This window comes from Antennarius striatus, chromosome 10 (assembly GCF_040054535.1).
Source record: "Antennarius striatus isolate MH-2024 chromosome 10, ASM4005453v1, whole genome shotgun sequence".
NCBI lineage: Eukaryota > Metazoa > Chordata > Actinopteri > Lophiiformes > Antennariidae > Antennarius > Antennarius striatus.
The window spans coordinates 21012369-21032259 of record NC_090785.1 but is presented as its reverse complement, the minus strand read 5'-3'; the positions used below and the strand labels follow the sequence as shown (position 1 = coordinate 21032259).

The window sequence follows — 19891 nt, the reverse complement described above, 5'->3', positions numbered from 1 at the left end:
AGCTATGGTTTCAGCCATGGCGCTTCCAATCGGCTAAGCCTCGCTTCTGTCGCAGCAAAAGCACTACACTTCGTGCAGATGCCTCAATCACTGAAGGTAGCAGGGGAAAAACTGAACTTTCAACACACCAAGCAAGATAAAGATGGAGAGGATGGAGAATGGAAGGGAGGAAGCATAGCATGATTGGGTTTCTGTCTGTAAAAGTGCTTTGGAATGTCTGTTAATGTGACCCTAACCCTAACCCTATACAAATAAAGGTGGATTGATTGATTGACGTGATCAAATCTGACTCACCTTCCATGGAGTCCAGACCCTCCTGGACTAAATTGGATGTCCAGATGTGATGTTCAGTGATTGTTGTTCTCCTCCAGACACACGTGTTTTTAAAGCAACATGTGTGATTTCATGTCACACAAAGGATCCCGGAACACAACATGACCACAAAGACAAAGGTTCTCCAGTAGCTCAGTGTGAAGCTGACTGGTGGTTTCTGGATGAAGTTGCATCCAGGAGCCACCAGGTGGCGACATTCACACAGAGAGGACTTCATCCTGACTGTCAGGGAACAGGAAGGACGAACATTTAGAACCAGACACACACAACATTCTCATGGATTTCTTTATTTCTATGGACTGGAGACACCTTTGGCCCCCCAGGGCAGAAGGTGTCAGAAGGTGATCCAGGTTCCTTCATGTTGGCCCCCATTCTCAGGGCCATAGCCCACTGGAGGCTCTGGAAGATGGTTGTCAGTACTGTGAGCTGCAGCTGCTCACAGTCCCTCAGGAGCCCCCGCCATGAGGGGAGTTCATTAAAGCAGGTGAGGGCCAGCACAGGCAGATGGGGGCCCAACACAGACAGGTGGGTGCCAGTACAGGCAGGTGGGGGCCCACACACGACTGAGCCTCATCAGGACTGTCTCTGTGAATCCAGGCCTCAGTGGGTTCCTGGTTTGGTTTCCATTTATAATTATGTTCTCAACAAATGTTATATTTTATATCAGTCAAGCTTGTCTTGAATAATTCATTCATCAAAATCTGATGTGATTTAAATGTTCCCTGAAGTTTCTGTGCAGTAGAATTTCAGCAGCGAGCAGCTCAACAAGTTTCTGAGGAAAGTTGGATTGAGATGGTTCCGGCCTGGACTGCTTTGTTCCATCCCGTTTCAAAGCGGTGATGTATTTTAATTGTCAGCGTCTGTGTGTTCGTCCGTTAGTCCATCTGTCTACCATCTTCGCAACAGTTGCAGACAGAAAGATGAAACAAAAAGCACATTACTCGGGCTGCAAAGGGTACGAAAATGAGATGATGACCTTGACCTAGAGAAAACTAGGTCAAGGTCAGATTTTAACTTTTGTTCAGTCAGGAACTGGATAAGAAAAACGAGGGAGAAAGCCAGTGTGAGTAGGACCGTAGATAAAAGCTACTGCTTTGATCTATGAAAGTAGGTCAGAGCACTAGCATTGATCTTTGACCTATGCAAGGAGGTCAGGGTAAACTTTTAATTCAGGGGTGTTGCAGGATGTTGCAGTCTTTGACTCTATTGGTTCTTGTTCTAACTTTCATTCATTCATTCATCTTCCAACCCGCTTAATCCGCTAACGCAGGTCGCGGGGTAGCCAGTGCCTATCCTGGCAGTCTCAGGGCGTGAGGCGGGGGACACTCCGGGCACGACGCCAGTGTACCGCGGAGCCACATAGAAACAAACAATCATTCACACACACTCACTCCTATGGTCAAGTTGGGACCGGCCAATCAACCTGAAGCGCATGCTTTTAAGGTGGGAGGAAGCCGGAGAACCCGAAAACCCACGCAGACACGGGGAGAGCATGCAAACTCCACACAGAGCAGGACTTGAACCCGGGTCCGCCGTGTTGTGAGGCTGCAGCGCTAACCACTGCGCCACCGTGCCGCCCTTGTTCTAACTTGTTTTTTTAAATACATCAATACACACACAAACACACAAACATGAATGAATACACACAGTTTGGTTGTTGACTGAGCGAACAACCAAACGTTCAACATCCAACGAGGAATGAAAGCGACTCATGAACCCTTCAGGAGTTTGATTGTCCCACGCCAGAAACTACAAAGACCATCAGTGAGTCACCTGACCCAAACATTTGTGGTTTCAGTCACAATTCTGTCAGCAGGATTCACTTTAAGCTGAGACAAAATCCCTCCGTATGTCTCCAGGTACCAGCATCCACAGCAACCCACTAGAAACACAGTAAACAGGGGTCAGAGGGCTATTCTTGGATGCAGATTGAGCTCCACACTCAAAACTAGTAGCTTGTTCCAGGTCTTCAGTCAGGTTGTGGTAAACGGTTTTACTCCAACCTGTGCAAAAGTCCTGGGTTTCTCTCCCAGTACCAGATTCCACAGCAGAGATGGTCACAGCTGAGGTAGTACATGACTGGGGTGGTGCTGCAGAGGTACCACACAACATTCCATAATGGCCCACCATCACCCACCTGAGCATCAACTCCGCCTGCAGCCTACGGGTCAGGCGCCACACCTGAAAAGCACCGTCAAGAAGGAGACATGAAAACATCAGCTCACAAATCGAGAACTGCTGATTCAGCAATCCACTAATGGAAGAAAGGTTCCAGCCGTCAGTTCAGTACCAGACCAGGTACTGTCTGAAGATCTGATGGAGAGATGTGGGCCACGACCTGAACAGAGCGTCACCGTTCAGCTGGGCAGTGGCTCAGCGATAGTGCAATGATGCGATAGTCCAATGATGCAAGATCGGTGGATCGATTCCTGCTCTCAACCAGTCACTGTTAAGAGTGTGCATCCCAACATGACAATTATGCATCCCAAAAGTAATAACAGCATATATGGTAGAAACGAATGCAAGGATTGAGTTTTGCCAATAGTAAAATATGAAAACTAAACAAACTGTTAATTTTAATGATTTTTATTAATAACGTAATAGCTGTTTCAGTAAAAACAAAGAGTAAAATTATATATTAGTTTTATCAAGTTATTAAAGCCTGGTAGTCACAAAAAAAAAGAAAAGAAATAAAGATGTAATACAGTTTGTTTGTTTTTTCACTTTTTCTTTTCACTCAATAATTTTCTTTGGCTTTAATTCATATACTGTATTCTCCTGTGGACACTGCACTAAGCTGACGGAGCTTTCGCCACACAAATAGATATATACTTTGTTGATCCCAGAGGCTCCTCCGAGAGTTGCCACCGTATCGTTGTGGGGGAGTTTGAGTACCCGAATGATCCCAGGAGCTACTGTATGTTGTCAGGGGCTTTATGGTCCTGCAAGGGTCTCCCTTGGCAAACAGGTCCTGGGTGATGGACCAGACGAAGAGCAGCACAAAAACCCCTATGATGAATAAAAAATCAAGGACCGTGACGTCGCCCGGTATGGCACAACCGGGGCCCCACCCTGGAGCCAGGCCCGGGGTTGGGGCTCGTATGCGAGCACCTCACCACCCGCTGTGGAAACCGTAGGGGACGGGTGCAGTCTGGATTGGGTGGCAGTCGTCAGCATGGGGCTCGACGACCCAATCCCCAGACAAACCCAACAGGACGCTTATGCTTGCTCTCGGGGGTCTCACTAACTCCTCGCTCTGACTGCAGCGTCACGTGAGTCTCGTGATGAGAAGCTCAAGTGAGATCAAAACATAATGGCCATATCCAGGTTTGAAATTTTAAGTGGAGAAATTTTATAAATTGTGAATATTTTTGTTGAATGGTAATGCATTTAACCCCCCTAACCTGAGGTGCCAGACCATCATTCATTTCTGTAAGTCATCCATCTTCAGTCAATTTACTTCTAGATATATTCTGTATGTCACAGTATCACATATAATTTTTTTAATTTTTAATTTTATATACTGGTTTCATCCCCGAAGGGAAATTAAGAAAGCCCACTCTAGCTACTGATTACAAACACATACATACATATATGTGAGTACAGGCCCCTGTATCACACACACACAAGGGGGCCTGTAGGCATGCAGGGGAGGTAGAGTGGCAGGCAGCTCCTTCTTGGTGCGCCTCAAATGAGCAATTTGTAAAGGGGACGGCACCTTGCTCAAGGGTGCCTCGGCAGTGCTCCGGAGATGAGCTGACACCTCCCACTGTCAGCTCACCTCCGGGTATATTTGGGGGGGGGCGGGAGCGGGAATCGAACCGCCGATCTTAAATCATGGGACGACCTGCTCTACCGCCCACTTTACCACTGAGCCACTGCCGCCCCAACTCATATATATATATATAACTATATATAACTCATGTTTTTTTGTATATCGTTTGTTTTTTGGGGGGGGGTTGACTTTAAATGAATAAATGTATTTACTATATTGTTTGGGGTTTTCTCATATTGGTGCTCACCTCACTTAAAATAACAGCTGATTCACAGTTGTTTAAGCTAAATATATACCTTGGTGCAGTCATTTAATAGCGTAAAGTGAGGTTAAAGTTTCAACAAAGGTAGTAATTATTAGTCATTCACAGAACCTGTTCCTAAGTTTCCATCGACCTGCTCAAACCCACACTTCCTTACGGCTCTTTTAACGGCTTCTGGTTGTTCTGTGGTTCTACATGTTGTACGTTCAGGAACACAGAGTTTTCTGACGTGTTTGTGTATTTTGTTCGTCTTAAATCCACAGTGTTCAGTTCATACTCTAAGGTGGGTACCGACCATTTCCTCTGACAGCATCAGCTTTTATCACAATAAACACAAACAGCAGTTTAACCAAACATCGTTATTTTATTATCTTAAAAAGTAACACAATCCCCATTGAGTATCACATACACTACAACAGTAACACCAGTACTTCACATGAAAGGGACATTTAGATGTTCTAGACAATTAAAAATCCCTAATTTAATGTTTAATTTATTGAACTAGGCTTGACAGATAAACATCATTTACAAGTATGACATACTGTCACCATTAGAAACCATGTTATTGTTGAATGTCCATTTCCATCAGATACCATACAGATGTTGAGGGAAGACGTTTCAGGGTCTGTCAGCATACAAAAGGTGTGGAAGGTTCCAGAGCTGTGACAGAAAGGGAATGTAGGCTGAGGGAGGGAGAGGGTGAGGCAACGCAAACACCACACAGGGACTAGGGCCCACAACCTCGGTCAGGCAAAAGACTACGGCCCTTATCTCAGTGGAACCATGACACGATGGCCGAGCAGAACCTCTGAACTTTGTTCTCCAATGTCGGGACAGGAACTCAACTGTAGTGGCAAACCCTAATCAGTGGTAGGACTGAGGCTATTGCCCTGCAAAAACGCTGAAGATGACAGGACTCGACTGACAGAAGCCGGATTGACCCAATCTGTGTCTACGAGACGTCTAGGAGACCACTTCTGTGGAAGTGTTCTTCTCACAATGGCTCCACAGTGGATACTTCTGAAAACGTCCTGCGGAAATCGTCTCAACGAGTCAATGAGGGCCCGGCTCAATCCTGTCTTACAGGCCTGTTCCAGTTCCTGCTAGCACATCGCCACTCGCTAATGCTCTTCCAGTCTAAAGCTGAATCATCACTACTGAGATCTGCGACATCATGGCTACACCTCCAACAATGCACCACAGCGGCTAACCATAATTACCAAACCGTATGACGGCCGTCATGTTAAAAACAACGCATGAATGCTGAAGGTTTGAAAATACAAAGAAAAAAAACATCTCTAATCAAAAATGTGTGAATGCAGTCAGACAAGAACCCTGCGTACATGATGTGGTAGAACTACAGCGTCACTGCTGACTGGAAACGATCTAAAGCCAACAGAGGACACACAAGAACCTCATTACAGGTGGAGAAGGGATGGACTGTAGACCCTAAAATAATGAGACAGAATGTCATACACCTGATTGAGAAGCCGGGTCTACAGAGGAACCCAGAGGGTTAAACTTGGCAGTGACAGGCTTCATGAACATTCTGTGAACTGTGACAAGGCTTTGAATGTAAAGAACGCACTCCAGACAACATTCCAAGAGTCTTGAAATGCCCAACTGGCCTCTAGAGAAGAAAAATTACATCTTTCTGATGTATGAAGTTCCTGTGATGGGAATCTGAACTGGTCTTAGCCTCCTGTGAGCTTCACCTTGAGCACCGCTAGAATAAAACCCAACGACTGCAGTGTAGCAGAAAGCAAGGATTTCAGACTGAAAAGAGATTCAAATCATAACATATTATAGGACTGAAAAGTTTCATCACTGTGGCCAAAATATAACAAATGTTCATGTTTCCACTTACAAAGATTCCCTTCTTTAAGTTGGAAGCATTTCAAGCAGAAGCCTTTCAAAATAAAAGACAACTTAACAGGTCAGAAAGTAGAATATTCCTCCTGGTTTGATTGTGTGTTCCAACAGAGACAATGTGTTTTCATGTCGATGCTACATGAGTGTCTGGCTGGTCATGATCCTGTTCTGTTGCCCCCCCCTGACCCCAAAGGAAAAAAAAAACTATGGTCAGCAGCAACAAACTACAAGGAAGAGGGAACTGTGCACCCCAAGGTGAGAGAAATCTTTGGAAATAATTTACATGTCATGTGAAAACACCATCAGCTAGCAGACACGTGGCTCACTTAAAGGGCTGGTACGCATGAGATGAAACGCAACAACAAACGTGTGTGTGATGTGAAACACACTGAGCCAGGAAGATGTGATGGTAGCAGGAGTTTGTTCTGACTTCCAGGGAAAACACCTAAAGGAAAGCTTTGTTACTTTCAGTGAACAAAGAAAATTAGAGGGATTCCAGCACCAGTGGTGTGTGTGTGTGTGTGTGTGTGTGTAGACATTCATAGGCTAGAGGCTGATGACAGTGTTCCAGCACAAAGACAGGCTGGATTTTTGCTGCTGTTGGAGGTAGTTGTAACGTAGCCTACAGGACAACAACACTGGGATCACTACGGCTCCTGGAGTCCACCAGAGGATGTGAAACGACTCACCCACAGCATTATGGGAGTTTGTAGCACAAGCGTCATCTCAGAGTATGCCCAACACTTTGTAATCGCAGGTTGTTTCTTCTTCTCTTTGTGGTCAGTGGAAAAACCTACAGCAGTCCCCAAAGTGACTGAAATAGTGATTTATAAAAGAAAATCAAGTTTTAAATGCAGTCACCTGACTGCTCACTGTGGTCGGGGGGGATTCTTTCCTGGGTCGCTGGACCAGTCAGCAGAGCTGCTACCAATGAATGTGAACAGAATGTCATGTGACCTCAGAATGTTTACATTCATTTTCAAAGTCACGTCTGAGTTCTGATGATGTAACCGTGAAAACCACCCCTCAGTCAGAACAGCATCACCCGTGTCAGTGAAGCGCTCAAAGTTGTTCCCTCCACTCAAAACCTCTTCTAAAGGGAGTTTAATAGATAAATCCTTTCTTTTCTTGGTTTGTGTGTTTATTGCCCAGCGAGGGGCAGGAGGACGGCCGTGGATCCCAAACAACAGCTCATTTAGAGTTCTCCATCTTTTTGCAACGAGATCCCATTTGCACACTGAAAAGCAAGAGAAATACTGTGTGGGGAAAAAAAACGGTATGTGACGCCGTCCTCTTCCTGCTCAGGTGTTCATCCTGTCGTTCCAGTGGGTGGAGCCACAGCTCGTCTTTGGTGACAGTCTGTCAGGATCATTACATTGAACAAAGGAACACATGCTGAAGAGGATTTACACTGAGCAGCTCTCTGGTCCCGGAGGAGATTCGTTTGTGAACCTTCACACACCACTGCAGGTTTACAGGAAGAACACCGTACCACTAGGCAACGTGACAGTCAACGTAACCACCAGGCAAACATGAAGACGTGTGTGAACGTGCCGCCTGTGCCCAGGATTCATTCTAGTTCACTTTGACTCATCCACATTGGATGGGATGCTGAGTAAAACATAAAACATCAGAATTTGCTTTGCCTTTGTGACGTGGACTCAAATGAAATCAATAAAAGATCAGATATTTAATCAGTTGTGAATCTGATGCCAGTGACACATGTCAATGTGGGACAGGTTTGGAACATTCCTCTGGTCAACAGCTTCAGCATGAACACACAGTTCTCAGTGGACCTGCTGTCTGATGGTCTACACAGCATCACAGGGGGGCCGGAGAGAGAACCTACTGGATACAGCGCTCCGGATCGTCTCACTGCTGATCAGCAGGCAGGACAACTAAGTCTGACTGTTCTCCTCCATGATCAACATCTCATCTGGGCTGTCTACTCATCTGACAGGAAGGGCAACTGGCAATGCCCTCCTTTGTGGCACTGCACCGTAAAGGGTGGATCTGACACAAGAACTAACGGAGACAAGTCACGAGTATGAGCTGGATGAGTAAAAGTGTGTGTGAGTGTGTGTAAGTGTGTTTCCCTCCAGCCGTCCCGGATCCTCCTGCATCTCACACTGAAGAAGCCAGGAGACGCCAGCAAAGAGGGACATGGAGATACTGACCTGAGATTTCAGATATACCCACCAGCACACACACACACACACAAACACACACACACACACACACACAAACACACACACACACACACACAAACACACGCACATGCACACAGGTGAATCAACTTAAAAAGCAGTGTGTTAATGGAGCTTCAGATTATGGTTGGTCCAGTGGCTTTAATTTGTGTTGTGTGTGTGTGTGTGTGTGTGTGTGTGTGTGTGTGTGTGTGTGTGTGTGTGTGTGTGTGTGTGTGTGTGTGTGTGTGCTGGGGGTCAGACAGTGGCCTACTTTACTCGGTATCTGTCAGTGAGTGTGTGAATGTCTTAACAGCTATAGTTCAACAGTGGGTCTGAGGCGGCTCCACCGATCCAGTCTGTCTAGGGGTGTAACAGTCCTTTGAGGTGGGGGGGGGTCACCCAGCTGCTGGCTCCGCCCCTAAACGCTGGTGATCGAAGCGAGGCAAGCGCTGGGCTTCTGGAGTTTCTCCGGCTGGGTGCTTGCAGGTTCTGTTACAGCACGAAAGGTGAAGGGGGTGGCGTTGCCCGTAGCAACGCTGAGGTGGCCTGGACTCAGGGCCAAGTTCTGCCGACGGGTGCTCTCCACTATGGAGGAGGTGTTGGATGCCAGGCTCTCCCTCGTTCTACAGAAAGACACACAATGTGAAGAGAGAAGCCGAACTCTACACCCCCCCGCCCCCGCCCCCCAGTGAGGTGTACAGGTACATCAGGTGTGGTGAGCCTTCTTGCTACATCCGTCTGGCTAACTTCAGCTGAGCTCCTCTGATACTGGACTACTCTGGGCTGTGATCAGCTATTCCGAATACGTGGATGCCCATAGACTCAAGACGCCCGGCTTCACCTCACCGCGTATTTATAGCAGGTTAATGCGGTCACGTGATACCGTACGCGTATTCGATTGGCAGACAGCATGAGGAAGTCTGAGACTCGTCCGTGTATTGAAGAAACACTTAAAAAACGCATTAAACAATCTATAAGAGTGTGGAAAAAGGTAATACAGATAACAGGTGGTTTAATATCAGTATGGGGAGGGTTCATAAACATTTAAATACCGTAAATAATAAAATAAATGGTTCGTTACAATACCGCGGAATTTCATTATTTTAATATTCATTATTTCCACCTGAGAATCACGCATGTGCGTGTCACGTGTGCTTGTGTATGTACTTACCGCGGCGAGTTGAAGCCGCTGTCCACAGTGACGGAGCTGGAGTCCATGCTGTCCAGGCGAGCCGAGTGGGACGACTGCTGGTTCTGACCGGGTTCTGCTAAGTTCTCCTTAGCACTGGTGAAGGTGAGCGTTCTTTCAAACCTTCGGTGCAGATCCCTCTCCTTCTCTCTCTCCAGGAGCCACTGCATGGTTCCTGCTCCCCCAGCCCTCATTCCAATCACCCCTCCCCCAGGCTTCACGTCCTCTCGACTCTTAACCCCGCCCTCTTCAAGTTCATCATCATCCGAGACGTTGTAGTAGTCGAAGGAGGACTCTGCAGCACTGGTTGTGGGCTCGATGCCCTGCGGGGCAGCAGCTGGTGTAGCCACCAAAGGTTTGGGGATTCCAAAGGCCTCCTGGGAATGAAGAGCACCGCAGGACGACGACAGAGTAGATGCAGCCAGGGCCTGGGATGTCCTCAGAGAGCTGTAGCCCGACAGAGGAAGGCTGGGGGGGGGCTTGAAGAGCGTGTCTTTACTAAAGATCTCCTTCCGTTTCTCTGGACCAGAGGAGGCACTGTGGGGGGGGTGTCCGTTAGGAAGGGGGAGGTCAGGGATGGACAGAGGTGTCGGAGACAGACCACCGTTAAATCCCACTTTTGACAAGTCCTCCTTACTTTCTAGGGGATGAGGTGTCTGTTTGTCCGTTTGCCTGTCGGCGCTCCCTAGGGGTAACCCCTCATGGGTGCTTTTGCTCAGAGAGCCCAGCGTTGTGAGGGCGGGGTCGGAGGAGGGAGCACACTGGAAGTAGTCGTCAGGGAGAACCGCTGTGGTCAGAGGTTTGGGGGCGTACGCCGGCACCGGATCCCTGCTCTTACTGCCCTCTAAGCCCCGCCCAGCGTCCACCAGGGAATCCACAGGCAGCTTGGCTGACGGGGGGGATGAACGGGGGTAGTGGCAGGAGCTCTGATTGGCTCTCAGGGTCCCATCGTCGGTATAATAACGGCTGCGGTCGTCATAGTAATCACATGGTCCCATCAAGCCGGTTCCCAGCGCTCCCTTGGAGTTGTCCATGGAGCGGGAGCGCTCCTTGGCCTTGCTGCTGCGCTCGTGCCGGGACTTCCTCTCCTGGGTGTGGGAGTGGGAGCGGTGCACTTTGGGGTGGTGCGCTGTTGGGCCGTGGCTCGGCTCTGGAAACGGGATCTCCGTTCGCCGCTTGGCGAGCTCTCCCGACACGTCCCACTCTGGCGTGACAGGCATGTGAGTGGAGTCCAGGATGTTGGGGTTGCTGTGTGCCAGGTGCAGGCGGACCCGCTGCCGGTCCATAGCCAGCGCCTGTTCCCTGGGGGAGCGGGCCAGTGAGGAGGAGTACGCCCGGTAGTCCCTGTCCGTCAGCTCCAGGTGGAAGCCCTCACCCGTCTCACCGCGCGACGCCCTCGTTTTGCTGTGTGAGCGGCTGAGTTTGGTCTGAGACTGCTTCCTGTGTCGACCCCCACTTCTTCTGCTCCGGGAGCTTTGATTGGCCGATGATGCTTTGCTCCTCTGAACACGCTCTTCTTCCAGACGCTTCATGACCGCTGTGTGGCGGGCGAGGTTCTCCATGGTGAGGTCAGGGTTGATCCTACGGATGATCTCCATCTCGATGTGTCGAGGTAGCTGGCTGGGGGTGTCCTCGTCACGGAGGGGCCACTCCTCAGGAGGGAACTGGGCAGAAAAGGTGGCCAGCTGCTTGGACTTGTCCTTCTTGAAGCTCAGACGGAACAGCTTCAGTCCAAACTTGCGACTGCCTGTTCCGTGTCCTCCACCTGTTTGTTTGTCTATATCGACCGTGCCCCCGCCGCCTCCCCCCACGCGGTGCTTGGTGATTGTGTCCGTTTTGAAGGGGAACGCCAGGGCGCTGCGACTCTTCTCCGTGTTGCCCCTTGCTTGCTGTGGAGGTGTTTGGGAGGGTGAGTACGCCTCCCGGTGGTCTTTGGGGGATCGACACTGCAGCGTGTTCTGGTGGCTGGGGGTGTCTTCTGCACGGTAACTGTTGTAAAAAGCGTCTCCACCACCCCCACTGTGGTTTTGGCTGGACTTGGGCTGTGCTCGATCTCGCACGACGCCAGAGGTGGATAGGGTGATGGCGCCGGACAGGGGTGAAGCCCGCTGCGTCTCCTGATGCTGCTGTTGGGTTGGGTGTCGGTCGGCGGTCCGCTCGTCCAAGTGATACCACTTGGAGCTGGTTCGGATCAGGCTTGGAGTGATGAAGTATGTCTGGGGGGTTACGATCACATATCCATCAGGGGTGGGGTAGATCTTCCTCTCACGCACCAACATGGTTAACGTGTGGTGAAGAACCTCCTCCGTCGGCGTGGGAACACCTGTGATCATAGACAGGAGGCAGTCAAAGCAGAGTACGTGTGTGTGTGTGTGTGTGTGTGTGTGTGTGTGTGTGTGTGTGTGTGTGTGTGTGTGTGTGTGTGTGTGTGCATGTCTCCAGTTATCTATTGAAAGTGGGTCCCTTTGCTCTCCAGCTATTACTTTTTGTTTTGCAGCTTAATATTTTCAGGAGGTTTCGTTCATTTTCTTGTTATTTATTGTGGTTGATCACATACATTAAGTGACTTTAACGTCGAGGGGATCTGCTGCCCAAATTAAGAAGCATAAACTTCCAGATGTTTGCCCAAAATATCTGTATGTATGGTGGTCTTCACTCCATCTCCTCCAGCATTTGTTAGCTGCAGTAAAATGTGTTTTTAATGAGAAGTATCTGGGGAAAAAAAAGTTCTTCTTTTTTTTTTTTAATTGTTGTCAAGTGAATTTAGGTTTAGCATTATCTATAGATCACCGTGGTTTAAAGTGTCAATCCTATGGAATTCATCCATCTAGGTTTCCTCTAAATGAGTCCACAGATCTGTTTTACAGTTCAAACTGTTGTCCTTGTCCCGTGTGACTGCACTAGCACACGGTTATATTCTCTCTGCATCTTCTTCCACTTAACCTCACAACTGCTGTCACAAAAAAGCAGAATGGACACAGACTCCACGTTTACCACCTCCTATCTTACTGACATCAAATACAACTTCCTTTCCATATAAATCTGGAAAACTGTCCCATTCCTGGACCTGACCAGCTGGGATTTCAGTGCTCATTTGTACAACATGAGGTCTCACCTATATTCCAGTTACAGCTCATTGGTACACGGTGTTACAACCAGGTGATAGGAGTGCTTTACTTTAGCTCAGGTAATGGTTACAGTGAATTTATGGATATTTAGCTTGCACTGAATACTTGTACTTCTATACTGAACTAGCGGGAACCAGCGGAAATTCCACAATGAAACAATATTATCAGATTTTATTTGTTTTCTCCGCCGTGTCAGACAAAGCCTTAGCAGCTCCATGTGTGTGGGATGAACGAATGCCAGTTTTGTGAGTTTGGTCCTGGTGAATAAAGCATCGGGGTTCCCCACACGACAACGTGAGGTCCGTCACAATTAAAGAATATAAACCACTATATTTGAGAAAGTCAAAACAGCTACGTAAGTGAGAGACATGGACAAATGTGAAGACCAGAGCTCACTGGTTTAGCGGCCTGAACTTCTGGGTAGACGCTGGAAGCGTGACAGCGTGAGGTTTTCAATTGAGCTTATTCAACTATACAGGTGGGGATATATCAAGGAGTTCTTGTAGGAGCGTCGTTCTAATCCAAACACAAATCTTCCCAGTTCACACAGTCAAAGGCCCTGGACAAATCCAATGCAATCACCATCAGCCAAGTGCTGGACAACGCCCAGCATAGACTTTACAGTCCTGATCAAGGATCCATACAGGTCTACTAGATCAAGTGTTGTTGTTGCCCCCTTTGGCTAACAGCTTTAACGGCTTCACTGAATGAGACACATGCACATTGCTTGGGCTGTTGAGATTGCTCAAGCAGCTCGGCTCAAAACAATGGACACTAGTGAGTATCATGTGAAGCAGAATTAGCTCATCACAATAGCATGTTTCCAGTGCATCCAGCTGTCAGAACCAACTGGACAGACCATGGTTCTGCTCGCAGCAGCACAGATGAGCGGGACGATCAATGGTGCGTGGGTCGGGACACCTGACAGGTCTGACAGGTCCCACAGTCTCAGGATAAAACCCACAGAACCCACAAATGTTCCTGAGGGGCTCTAGAACTACGGAGAACTGGAGATCCACTCGCAACAGCTGGAAGCATAAAACTGATCCTCTGTCTATGGGTTCTAAATCAAAGGTTCATCCAGCGGTGATACGATTCATGATTAACACTTCAATTAGCACCATTATTATTATCATCATCACTCAGTTCAACGATCACCAAGACAACCAACACCAAAGCAGAACAAGATGGCACTGCACTTATCTAAACATTAGTTACATTATTTGATCTAGACGAATTTATCAGACTTTACGTCAGATGACAGCACTAACTGTTTCTATCAGTTATTGTCTGGAATCCTGTCTTGATCACTGGAGAGCCTAATGTATGGAATCTGTGCCATACTTTAAACTGTGACAGTGAGACAACCCATACAGGAAAGTGGACTGTCTTCATTAAAGTCAAAGAAATGTATCTGTATAAAGATATACGTATATGTATAAGACAAACCTAAAGGAGCGGCCCTGGTTTGATTCCCTGAGATGCTCTGTACCCAGATAACAGTATTAACGGTTCTACATGTTGAGTTTGTGTCAATACTGAACTGTGAAAATCAGAATGCATTTCAAAGCACTTTACTAACAGCTGAAATGTGATGATGTTACAAGACTGAAGGCTAACGGGGCCAAAATTATTCAGCATAATTAATTTTCAGAAATTTTGGAGAGGAGAAACAAGACGATCTTGGTGATGATTTTTTGATATTATTTTTTTAAAAGAGGTAAGATTACAAATATTTTCACAACTTTCATTTCTTATCCCTGTGCTAACCTCTCCATTTTCTCTCATTCCTGTCATTATCTTGTTCTCTGTCTCTCCCTCTGTCAGCCTGGAGGTATTACTGTCAGTTACATCATAGCAGCTATTCAGGCTAGCCAAAATGATGCAATAACATGCAGACAGATTACACACACACACACACACACACACACACACACACACTTGCCTCTCCACCTTGTTGAGAGGGACCGTCGCTACACTTTCACACTGCAACACGTTTTCCGATGGCTTGTGGGGGAACTCCATCAAGCTAACCCCTCCCCCACTCAGGGGGGTTCTGATACCGGTACCAGGAGAGAAAGCTGCGTTGTAAGAACACTTTTACACCAGATGTGGACCATCTGAGGAACAGCGAAGCAGAACATTAACACGTCCGTGTTCTGTTTCTCAGCTAACCAAAAGCTCTTTGTTCAGTAAATCACACTAAATACTTCAACATTATATGAAATGCACAGTTGATTAAACAATATTTTGTTTTAAAGAATCTGGGAATTTTATTATTTACAGACACAACATCATTAAAGGAGTCAGACAACCTCAAGAAACCTGTGGCGAAATACATGCGGCAAAGCTGAAAACCAATGTTGGTGACCAAGACCTTCAGGCCGCCCTACAACACACACCACTCCAGCCCACCCCCTGAGGAACGTTTCCATAGCCACAGGTTCTGAACCAGATTAATGCTGCATTCACAACAGTGCTACAGTTCCAGCATCTAACTGGAGGAGGTAAAGTTTACAAATATGTATAAAACAGACCATAACAAATGAACAAATAACAGTTCCAGCGCCACAGTTCCACTGCTGCAGGCCCAGCACCTGAGGGTTCCAGCCCTAACCTTAAGTCGCATCAGAAGTGAAAGACGACATCGTACTGTAGGTAAAAATGGGATTGTCAGAGTGACAAAGAGTTGAAAGGTTCATACAAGGTTCTATAGGAACAGCTTGGTGTCATTTTGACCCCACTCGTGGAACAGTTGGTTGGTGATAGAAAAACTGCAATTTCTTAAAAGGGCGGCACAGTGGCGCAGTTGTTAGCGCTGTCGCCCGCTACAACGGATAAAGCGGCAGAAAATGAATGAATGAAATGAATTTCTGAAAAAATTGTAGAAAAATTCAAATGGCCTCAAGTCACAAACATGTTTTAAGAGGAATACCTGCAATATATTACCTGGAAAGCGTTCTCAAACGCTTTGGCTTACCTTTCCCATGTTTCAATTAGACTGCGATAGTTTTGTTCCCTGCAATCTCTCATTGTCTGTGACGGTTGTTGAGAAACAGCGTACGTCTTGTCTGTAAACATCTGTTGTTGTTACCACTGATTTTTGTCCCATTTGCAAACACTGTAAGTTTTAATTTCTTCAAGATGTTACCGGGGGTCTCAATAGGAGCATAAAAAAAGCATAACATGGGACCTTTAAAGCTTTTGAAGAATAAAAACCGTTATGGCATGTTTGATCCCACCTGTGCATCTAAAAGCAGAGAATGTTTTCGGACGACAGTGTCCACCCAAATGTTTCTGTCCACTCTGTCTCTGCTGACTGCGAACGAGCTTTAATAGGAGGTTATTATAGCATGTGTTGATGTTCATGGAAGATTGAAAAATATCTCATGGACAACAAACCTGAAACAACAACTTACGGTCACCATCTTGTCATGTTCTCCACAAAACTGGACAAGATGTACAGAATGTCAGCTAAAGCCTGTAAGGCTTTGTTTCACCTTCTCAGGTTAGGTTGGGATGACATTTCTTTATCCACTTTATTCAAGCTGATGGGTCGTAAATTTTAGCCATTATACCTATAATGTGGTTCTGAGACATGGAGATGAACATGCTCCATCCAGACTGCTGTGGGTTCACTCTCAACATTAATCAGCTCTTGAGGACCTTCCCAATGTGAATGACTTCATTTATTTTTAGGAACGGCATATTCTGATACTAAAATGTTCCATTTGGATTCTGTAAGAAGATTTACAGGTAACCTACAGGAAGTCAATATGATGTGTCCCTGGTTTGTGGAGTTTTTTTTTTTTTTTTTAATTTTATATACTGGTTTGATCCCCGAAGGGAAATTAAGAGAGCACACTCTAGCTACTGATTACAAACGCATGCATACATATATGTGAGTACAGGCCCCTGTATCACACACACACACACAAAGGGGCCTGTAGGCATGCAGGGGAGGTAGAGTGGCAGGCAGCTCCTTCTTGGTGCGCCTCAAATGAGCAATTTGTAAAGGGGACGGCACCTTGCTCAAGGGTGCCTCGGCAGTGCTCCGGAGATGAGCTGACACCTCCCACTGTTAGCTCACCTCCGGGTATTTTTGGGGGGGCGGGAGCGGGAATCGAACCGCCGATCTCAAATCATAGGACGACCTGCTCTACCGCCCGCTTTACCACTGAGCCACTAACTGTTGAATGTGACGAGTCAGTAAAATGACTCATCGTTAGATTATGTACTACATGAACAGGACAGACCCCAGTAATGTAATGTCAAAGCTAGCAATTGCTAATGTGTGTGTGTGTGTGTGTGTGTGTGTGTGTGTGTGTGTGTGTGTGTGTGTGTGTGTGTGTGTGTGTGTGTAGTCTACAGTAGTGAACACACCATGTGCTCATTGGGACCTGAGGGTCACCTTGCGTACTGAGACACAGATCCTTGCAGTGATTATCTACTAGTTTTCAACAGAACTGTCTTTCTGTGGTCCCGTCCACACGATGCCCGTGTGGACGGGCATCTTTTTTGTTGCGTTTACGCCTCCCGTCCACACGACAACGCAGATATCTGGAATGAAAACGCAACTTTTTGAAAACGTGGCCGAGGTGGATTTTTTAAAAAAATGCTGGGTCTGCGTTGCCGTGTGGACGGCGTATCCGCAAATTTTTAAAAACGCTGACGTCTTGCCTGCAATGAAGACCGCTGTGACGTCATATTTATGGGCCCGTGTGTACAAACATAATGGTGGTACGAACCTTGTTGATGGCAGCATTCTTGCAGGCGTTTTGTGACAACAAAACACGGAGGATTCCTATTGGATAAAATTTGACTCAATACTGCCACCACATGGTTTAGCATGCTTACAGCCATCTTCGAAAACGAACTGATGCGTTTATGTGTGGACGGAGATTTTTTTGAAAACGCTGTCATGTGGACACGAATTGTTTTCGATGCGTTTTCAAAAATTGCATTTTCAAAAAAATCCGTCATCGTGAAATGTGTTCACAGTTCAAATGAACAGAAAACTCTGACAATGGCCCACTCACTTTAACATAATCAAACAGTGGATTAAATTATAAGATATATTCTCAGAAGTGTTGCCATATAGTCACAAGACAATAAAGACAGACTAATTTTAATGCATCATGTTTCATACAACCTACAGAAGCATAAATGCATTAAGAGAGTAATGATAATAATGGTGAACATAATACTGACATAAAGACTCTGAGACTGACCTGAACCTATGACTGTACATTACTGTGTGGTGTTTGCCGTTGAGTGTCAGGGTGTGTTACCTGGAAAACATGTCTGCAGGTGTTCTGTTAGGGCCTCCTGAGTGACAGGCTTGTGGGCGGAGTTCATAGCAGAGATAGCCAATAGTAACACATCTCCCAGTGGGATGAACTGTGACTGGCTAATAGGGGACATACTGATGGATGACACATCACCTGTGGAATGACAGAAAAGAAGGCATTAGCACGTAGATTGTGTTGTTTCAACAGGCAACAGCAGACGTCACCAGATCCACTGACACTAAATGTCTGTGACTGACTTCAACTGGAAAAAACAAGTGCATTTTGGCTGAACACTATTCTGTATTTTCCAGCCTGAGAAGTCAATTAAGTGACCTACAAGACAGTCCAACATTCAGCGTCTGCCGTTCTTCAGCTGTCATTCGTCCACTAGGAGGTCATGGGCTTGATCCAGCTGTCTACATGTTAAAACATCCGTGGTAGCAGAATGAACCCTAACCCATGGTGAGTGGTCGCTCAGACTGGAACGGTCACTTTTCAAGGTGTCACCTGCTAACTGGGTACGATTCCACATGCTAAAATACGTGTGAGGAGCACTTGGGTTTTCACCTATCTGAGGACACGTTTACATTTACAGTATGAGGTGCAGAAGTCTGACACGAACGTGTCACCTCTGGAGCCACAGATGTACAGTAAACACATGTTGCTGGAGGAGTCCTGGCCTTTACAAAGGTCATGTCAGTTAAGCAACGGTCAGCAGCGGTGGATAGGGATCTTTTCATTATGTTTTATACCTTTGATCCACAAGATTTCATTAAGGAATGTTTAAAAGCAGCTAGCAGCCTTTAGCAGGTAACTCAAAGAAGAAAATTAACCAGAAACAACGGGAGACTGGAGTCATGTCAGGGTAAATGTACACCTGCCTCACATCAGAGTTTACAAAGGTCTTCTGGATTCACAGGTAAACCTCATGAGTGGTCATGGTACGAGCACCGAGTGTAAAACCTCTTGAGGGTAGTGATGTGCGCTTTGTTTCAGCACTCCGATACACGCCCCGGACTCGGTAGGAGTTTCTTTCTGAACCACTGCTTCGAGGCCTGCTTCAATTGAGGAAAAACCACGACTGATGACATTTGACACACTCAAGTGCTTCGAAACACTAAACGTTTCATTCCCCAGGTGACACACCAGCGCTTCATTCACCAGGTGAAGCAGTTTAGTGGTTTGGATCAATGGGTGGGGCTTCGTAACACTGGTGAGTCCCAGAAGTGTTAGAATGGATGAAACAGCGCAATGTGCTGTTTATCGTGGCGAAAGCTTCTGGATTGATCAGATTAGCGTTCAGAAAGACAGTTTGCTTTCTAATTGCCTTGCAATGGAACCAAGAGATCTCAAGTCTGGAAACATTTAGAACTGGTGCCACCGAACAAAGTAGATTTTAAGAAACTTTATTTTCAAATATTTTCAAGCAGTAGAAAATAATAGAAAAATAATAATAATGGAAAACATTAGAAAAGAATAAAACACACACGTCATTTCTAATTTGCAAGTGAAGTGTTTGCTTTATTCCCAGCACCTAACGGACAGTAACAACACGTCATCGATGATGAGGCGTTATCGAGCCACACATGAGAATGAAGCCAGTGGTGCTGCGCTGATGACGTCTCGGAATCTACACTTTTATCTCACAACATAGACCTTGTTTTTTTTTCAAGTGGCCCTAATCCTCCTATGTAAATCACGCACAAACACATGTGTATTTATTTATATTACATAGACATGCATGAACATGTAATCTACTGTAATCCCTTATTGCTTTATTGAACCCTGCAAGGATCAATAATCATAAATCAGTTTCCTATAAGATATGGCTACAATATATCAAGCAAGGATT

General features: G+C 46.4%; 1 protein-coding gene across 3 annotated transcripts in view; it reads right to left on the bottom strand.

The window, feature by feature from the left end:
* Positions 1-4736: 4736 nt before the first annotated feature.
* Positions 4737-19891, bottom strand: part of stox2b (storkhead box 2b) — a 44752-nt gene continuing 29597 nt past the window's right edge. For all 3 annotated transcript variants that reach the window (XM_068325576.1, XM_068325578.1, XM_068325577.1), the window contains exons 2-4: positions 18040-18192; positions 9603-11943; positions 4737-9054 (exon numbers count right to left, since the gene is read on the bottom strand). In XM_068325576.1, the coding sequence (XP_068181677.1) occupies positions 8850-9054; positions 9603-11943; positions 18040-18192 (2699 nt within the window). In that variant the 3' untranslated portion in view covers positions 4737-8849. The remainder of the gene's footprint in view (positions 9055-9602; positions 11944-18039; positions 18193-19891) is intronic.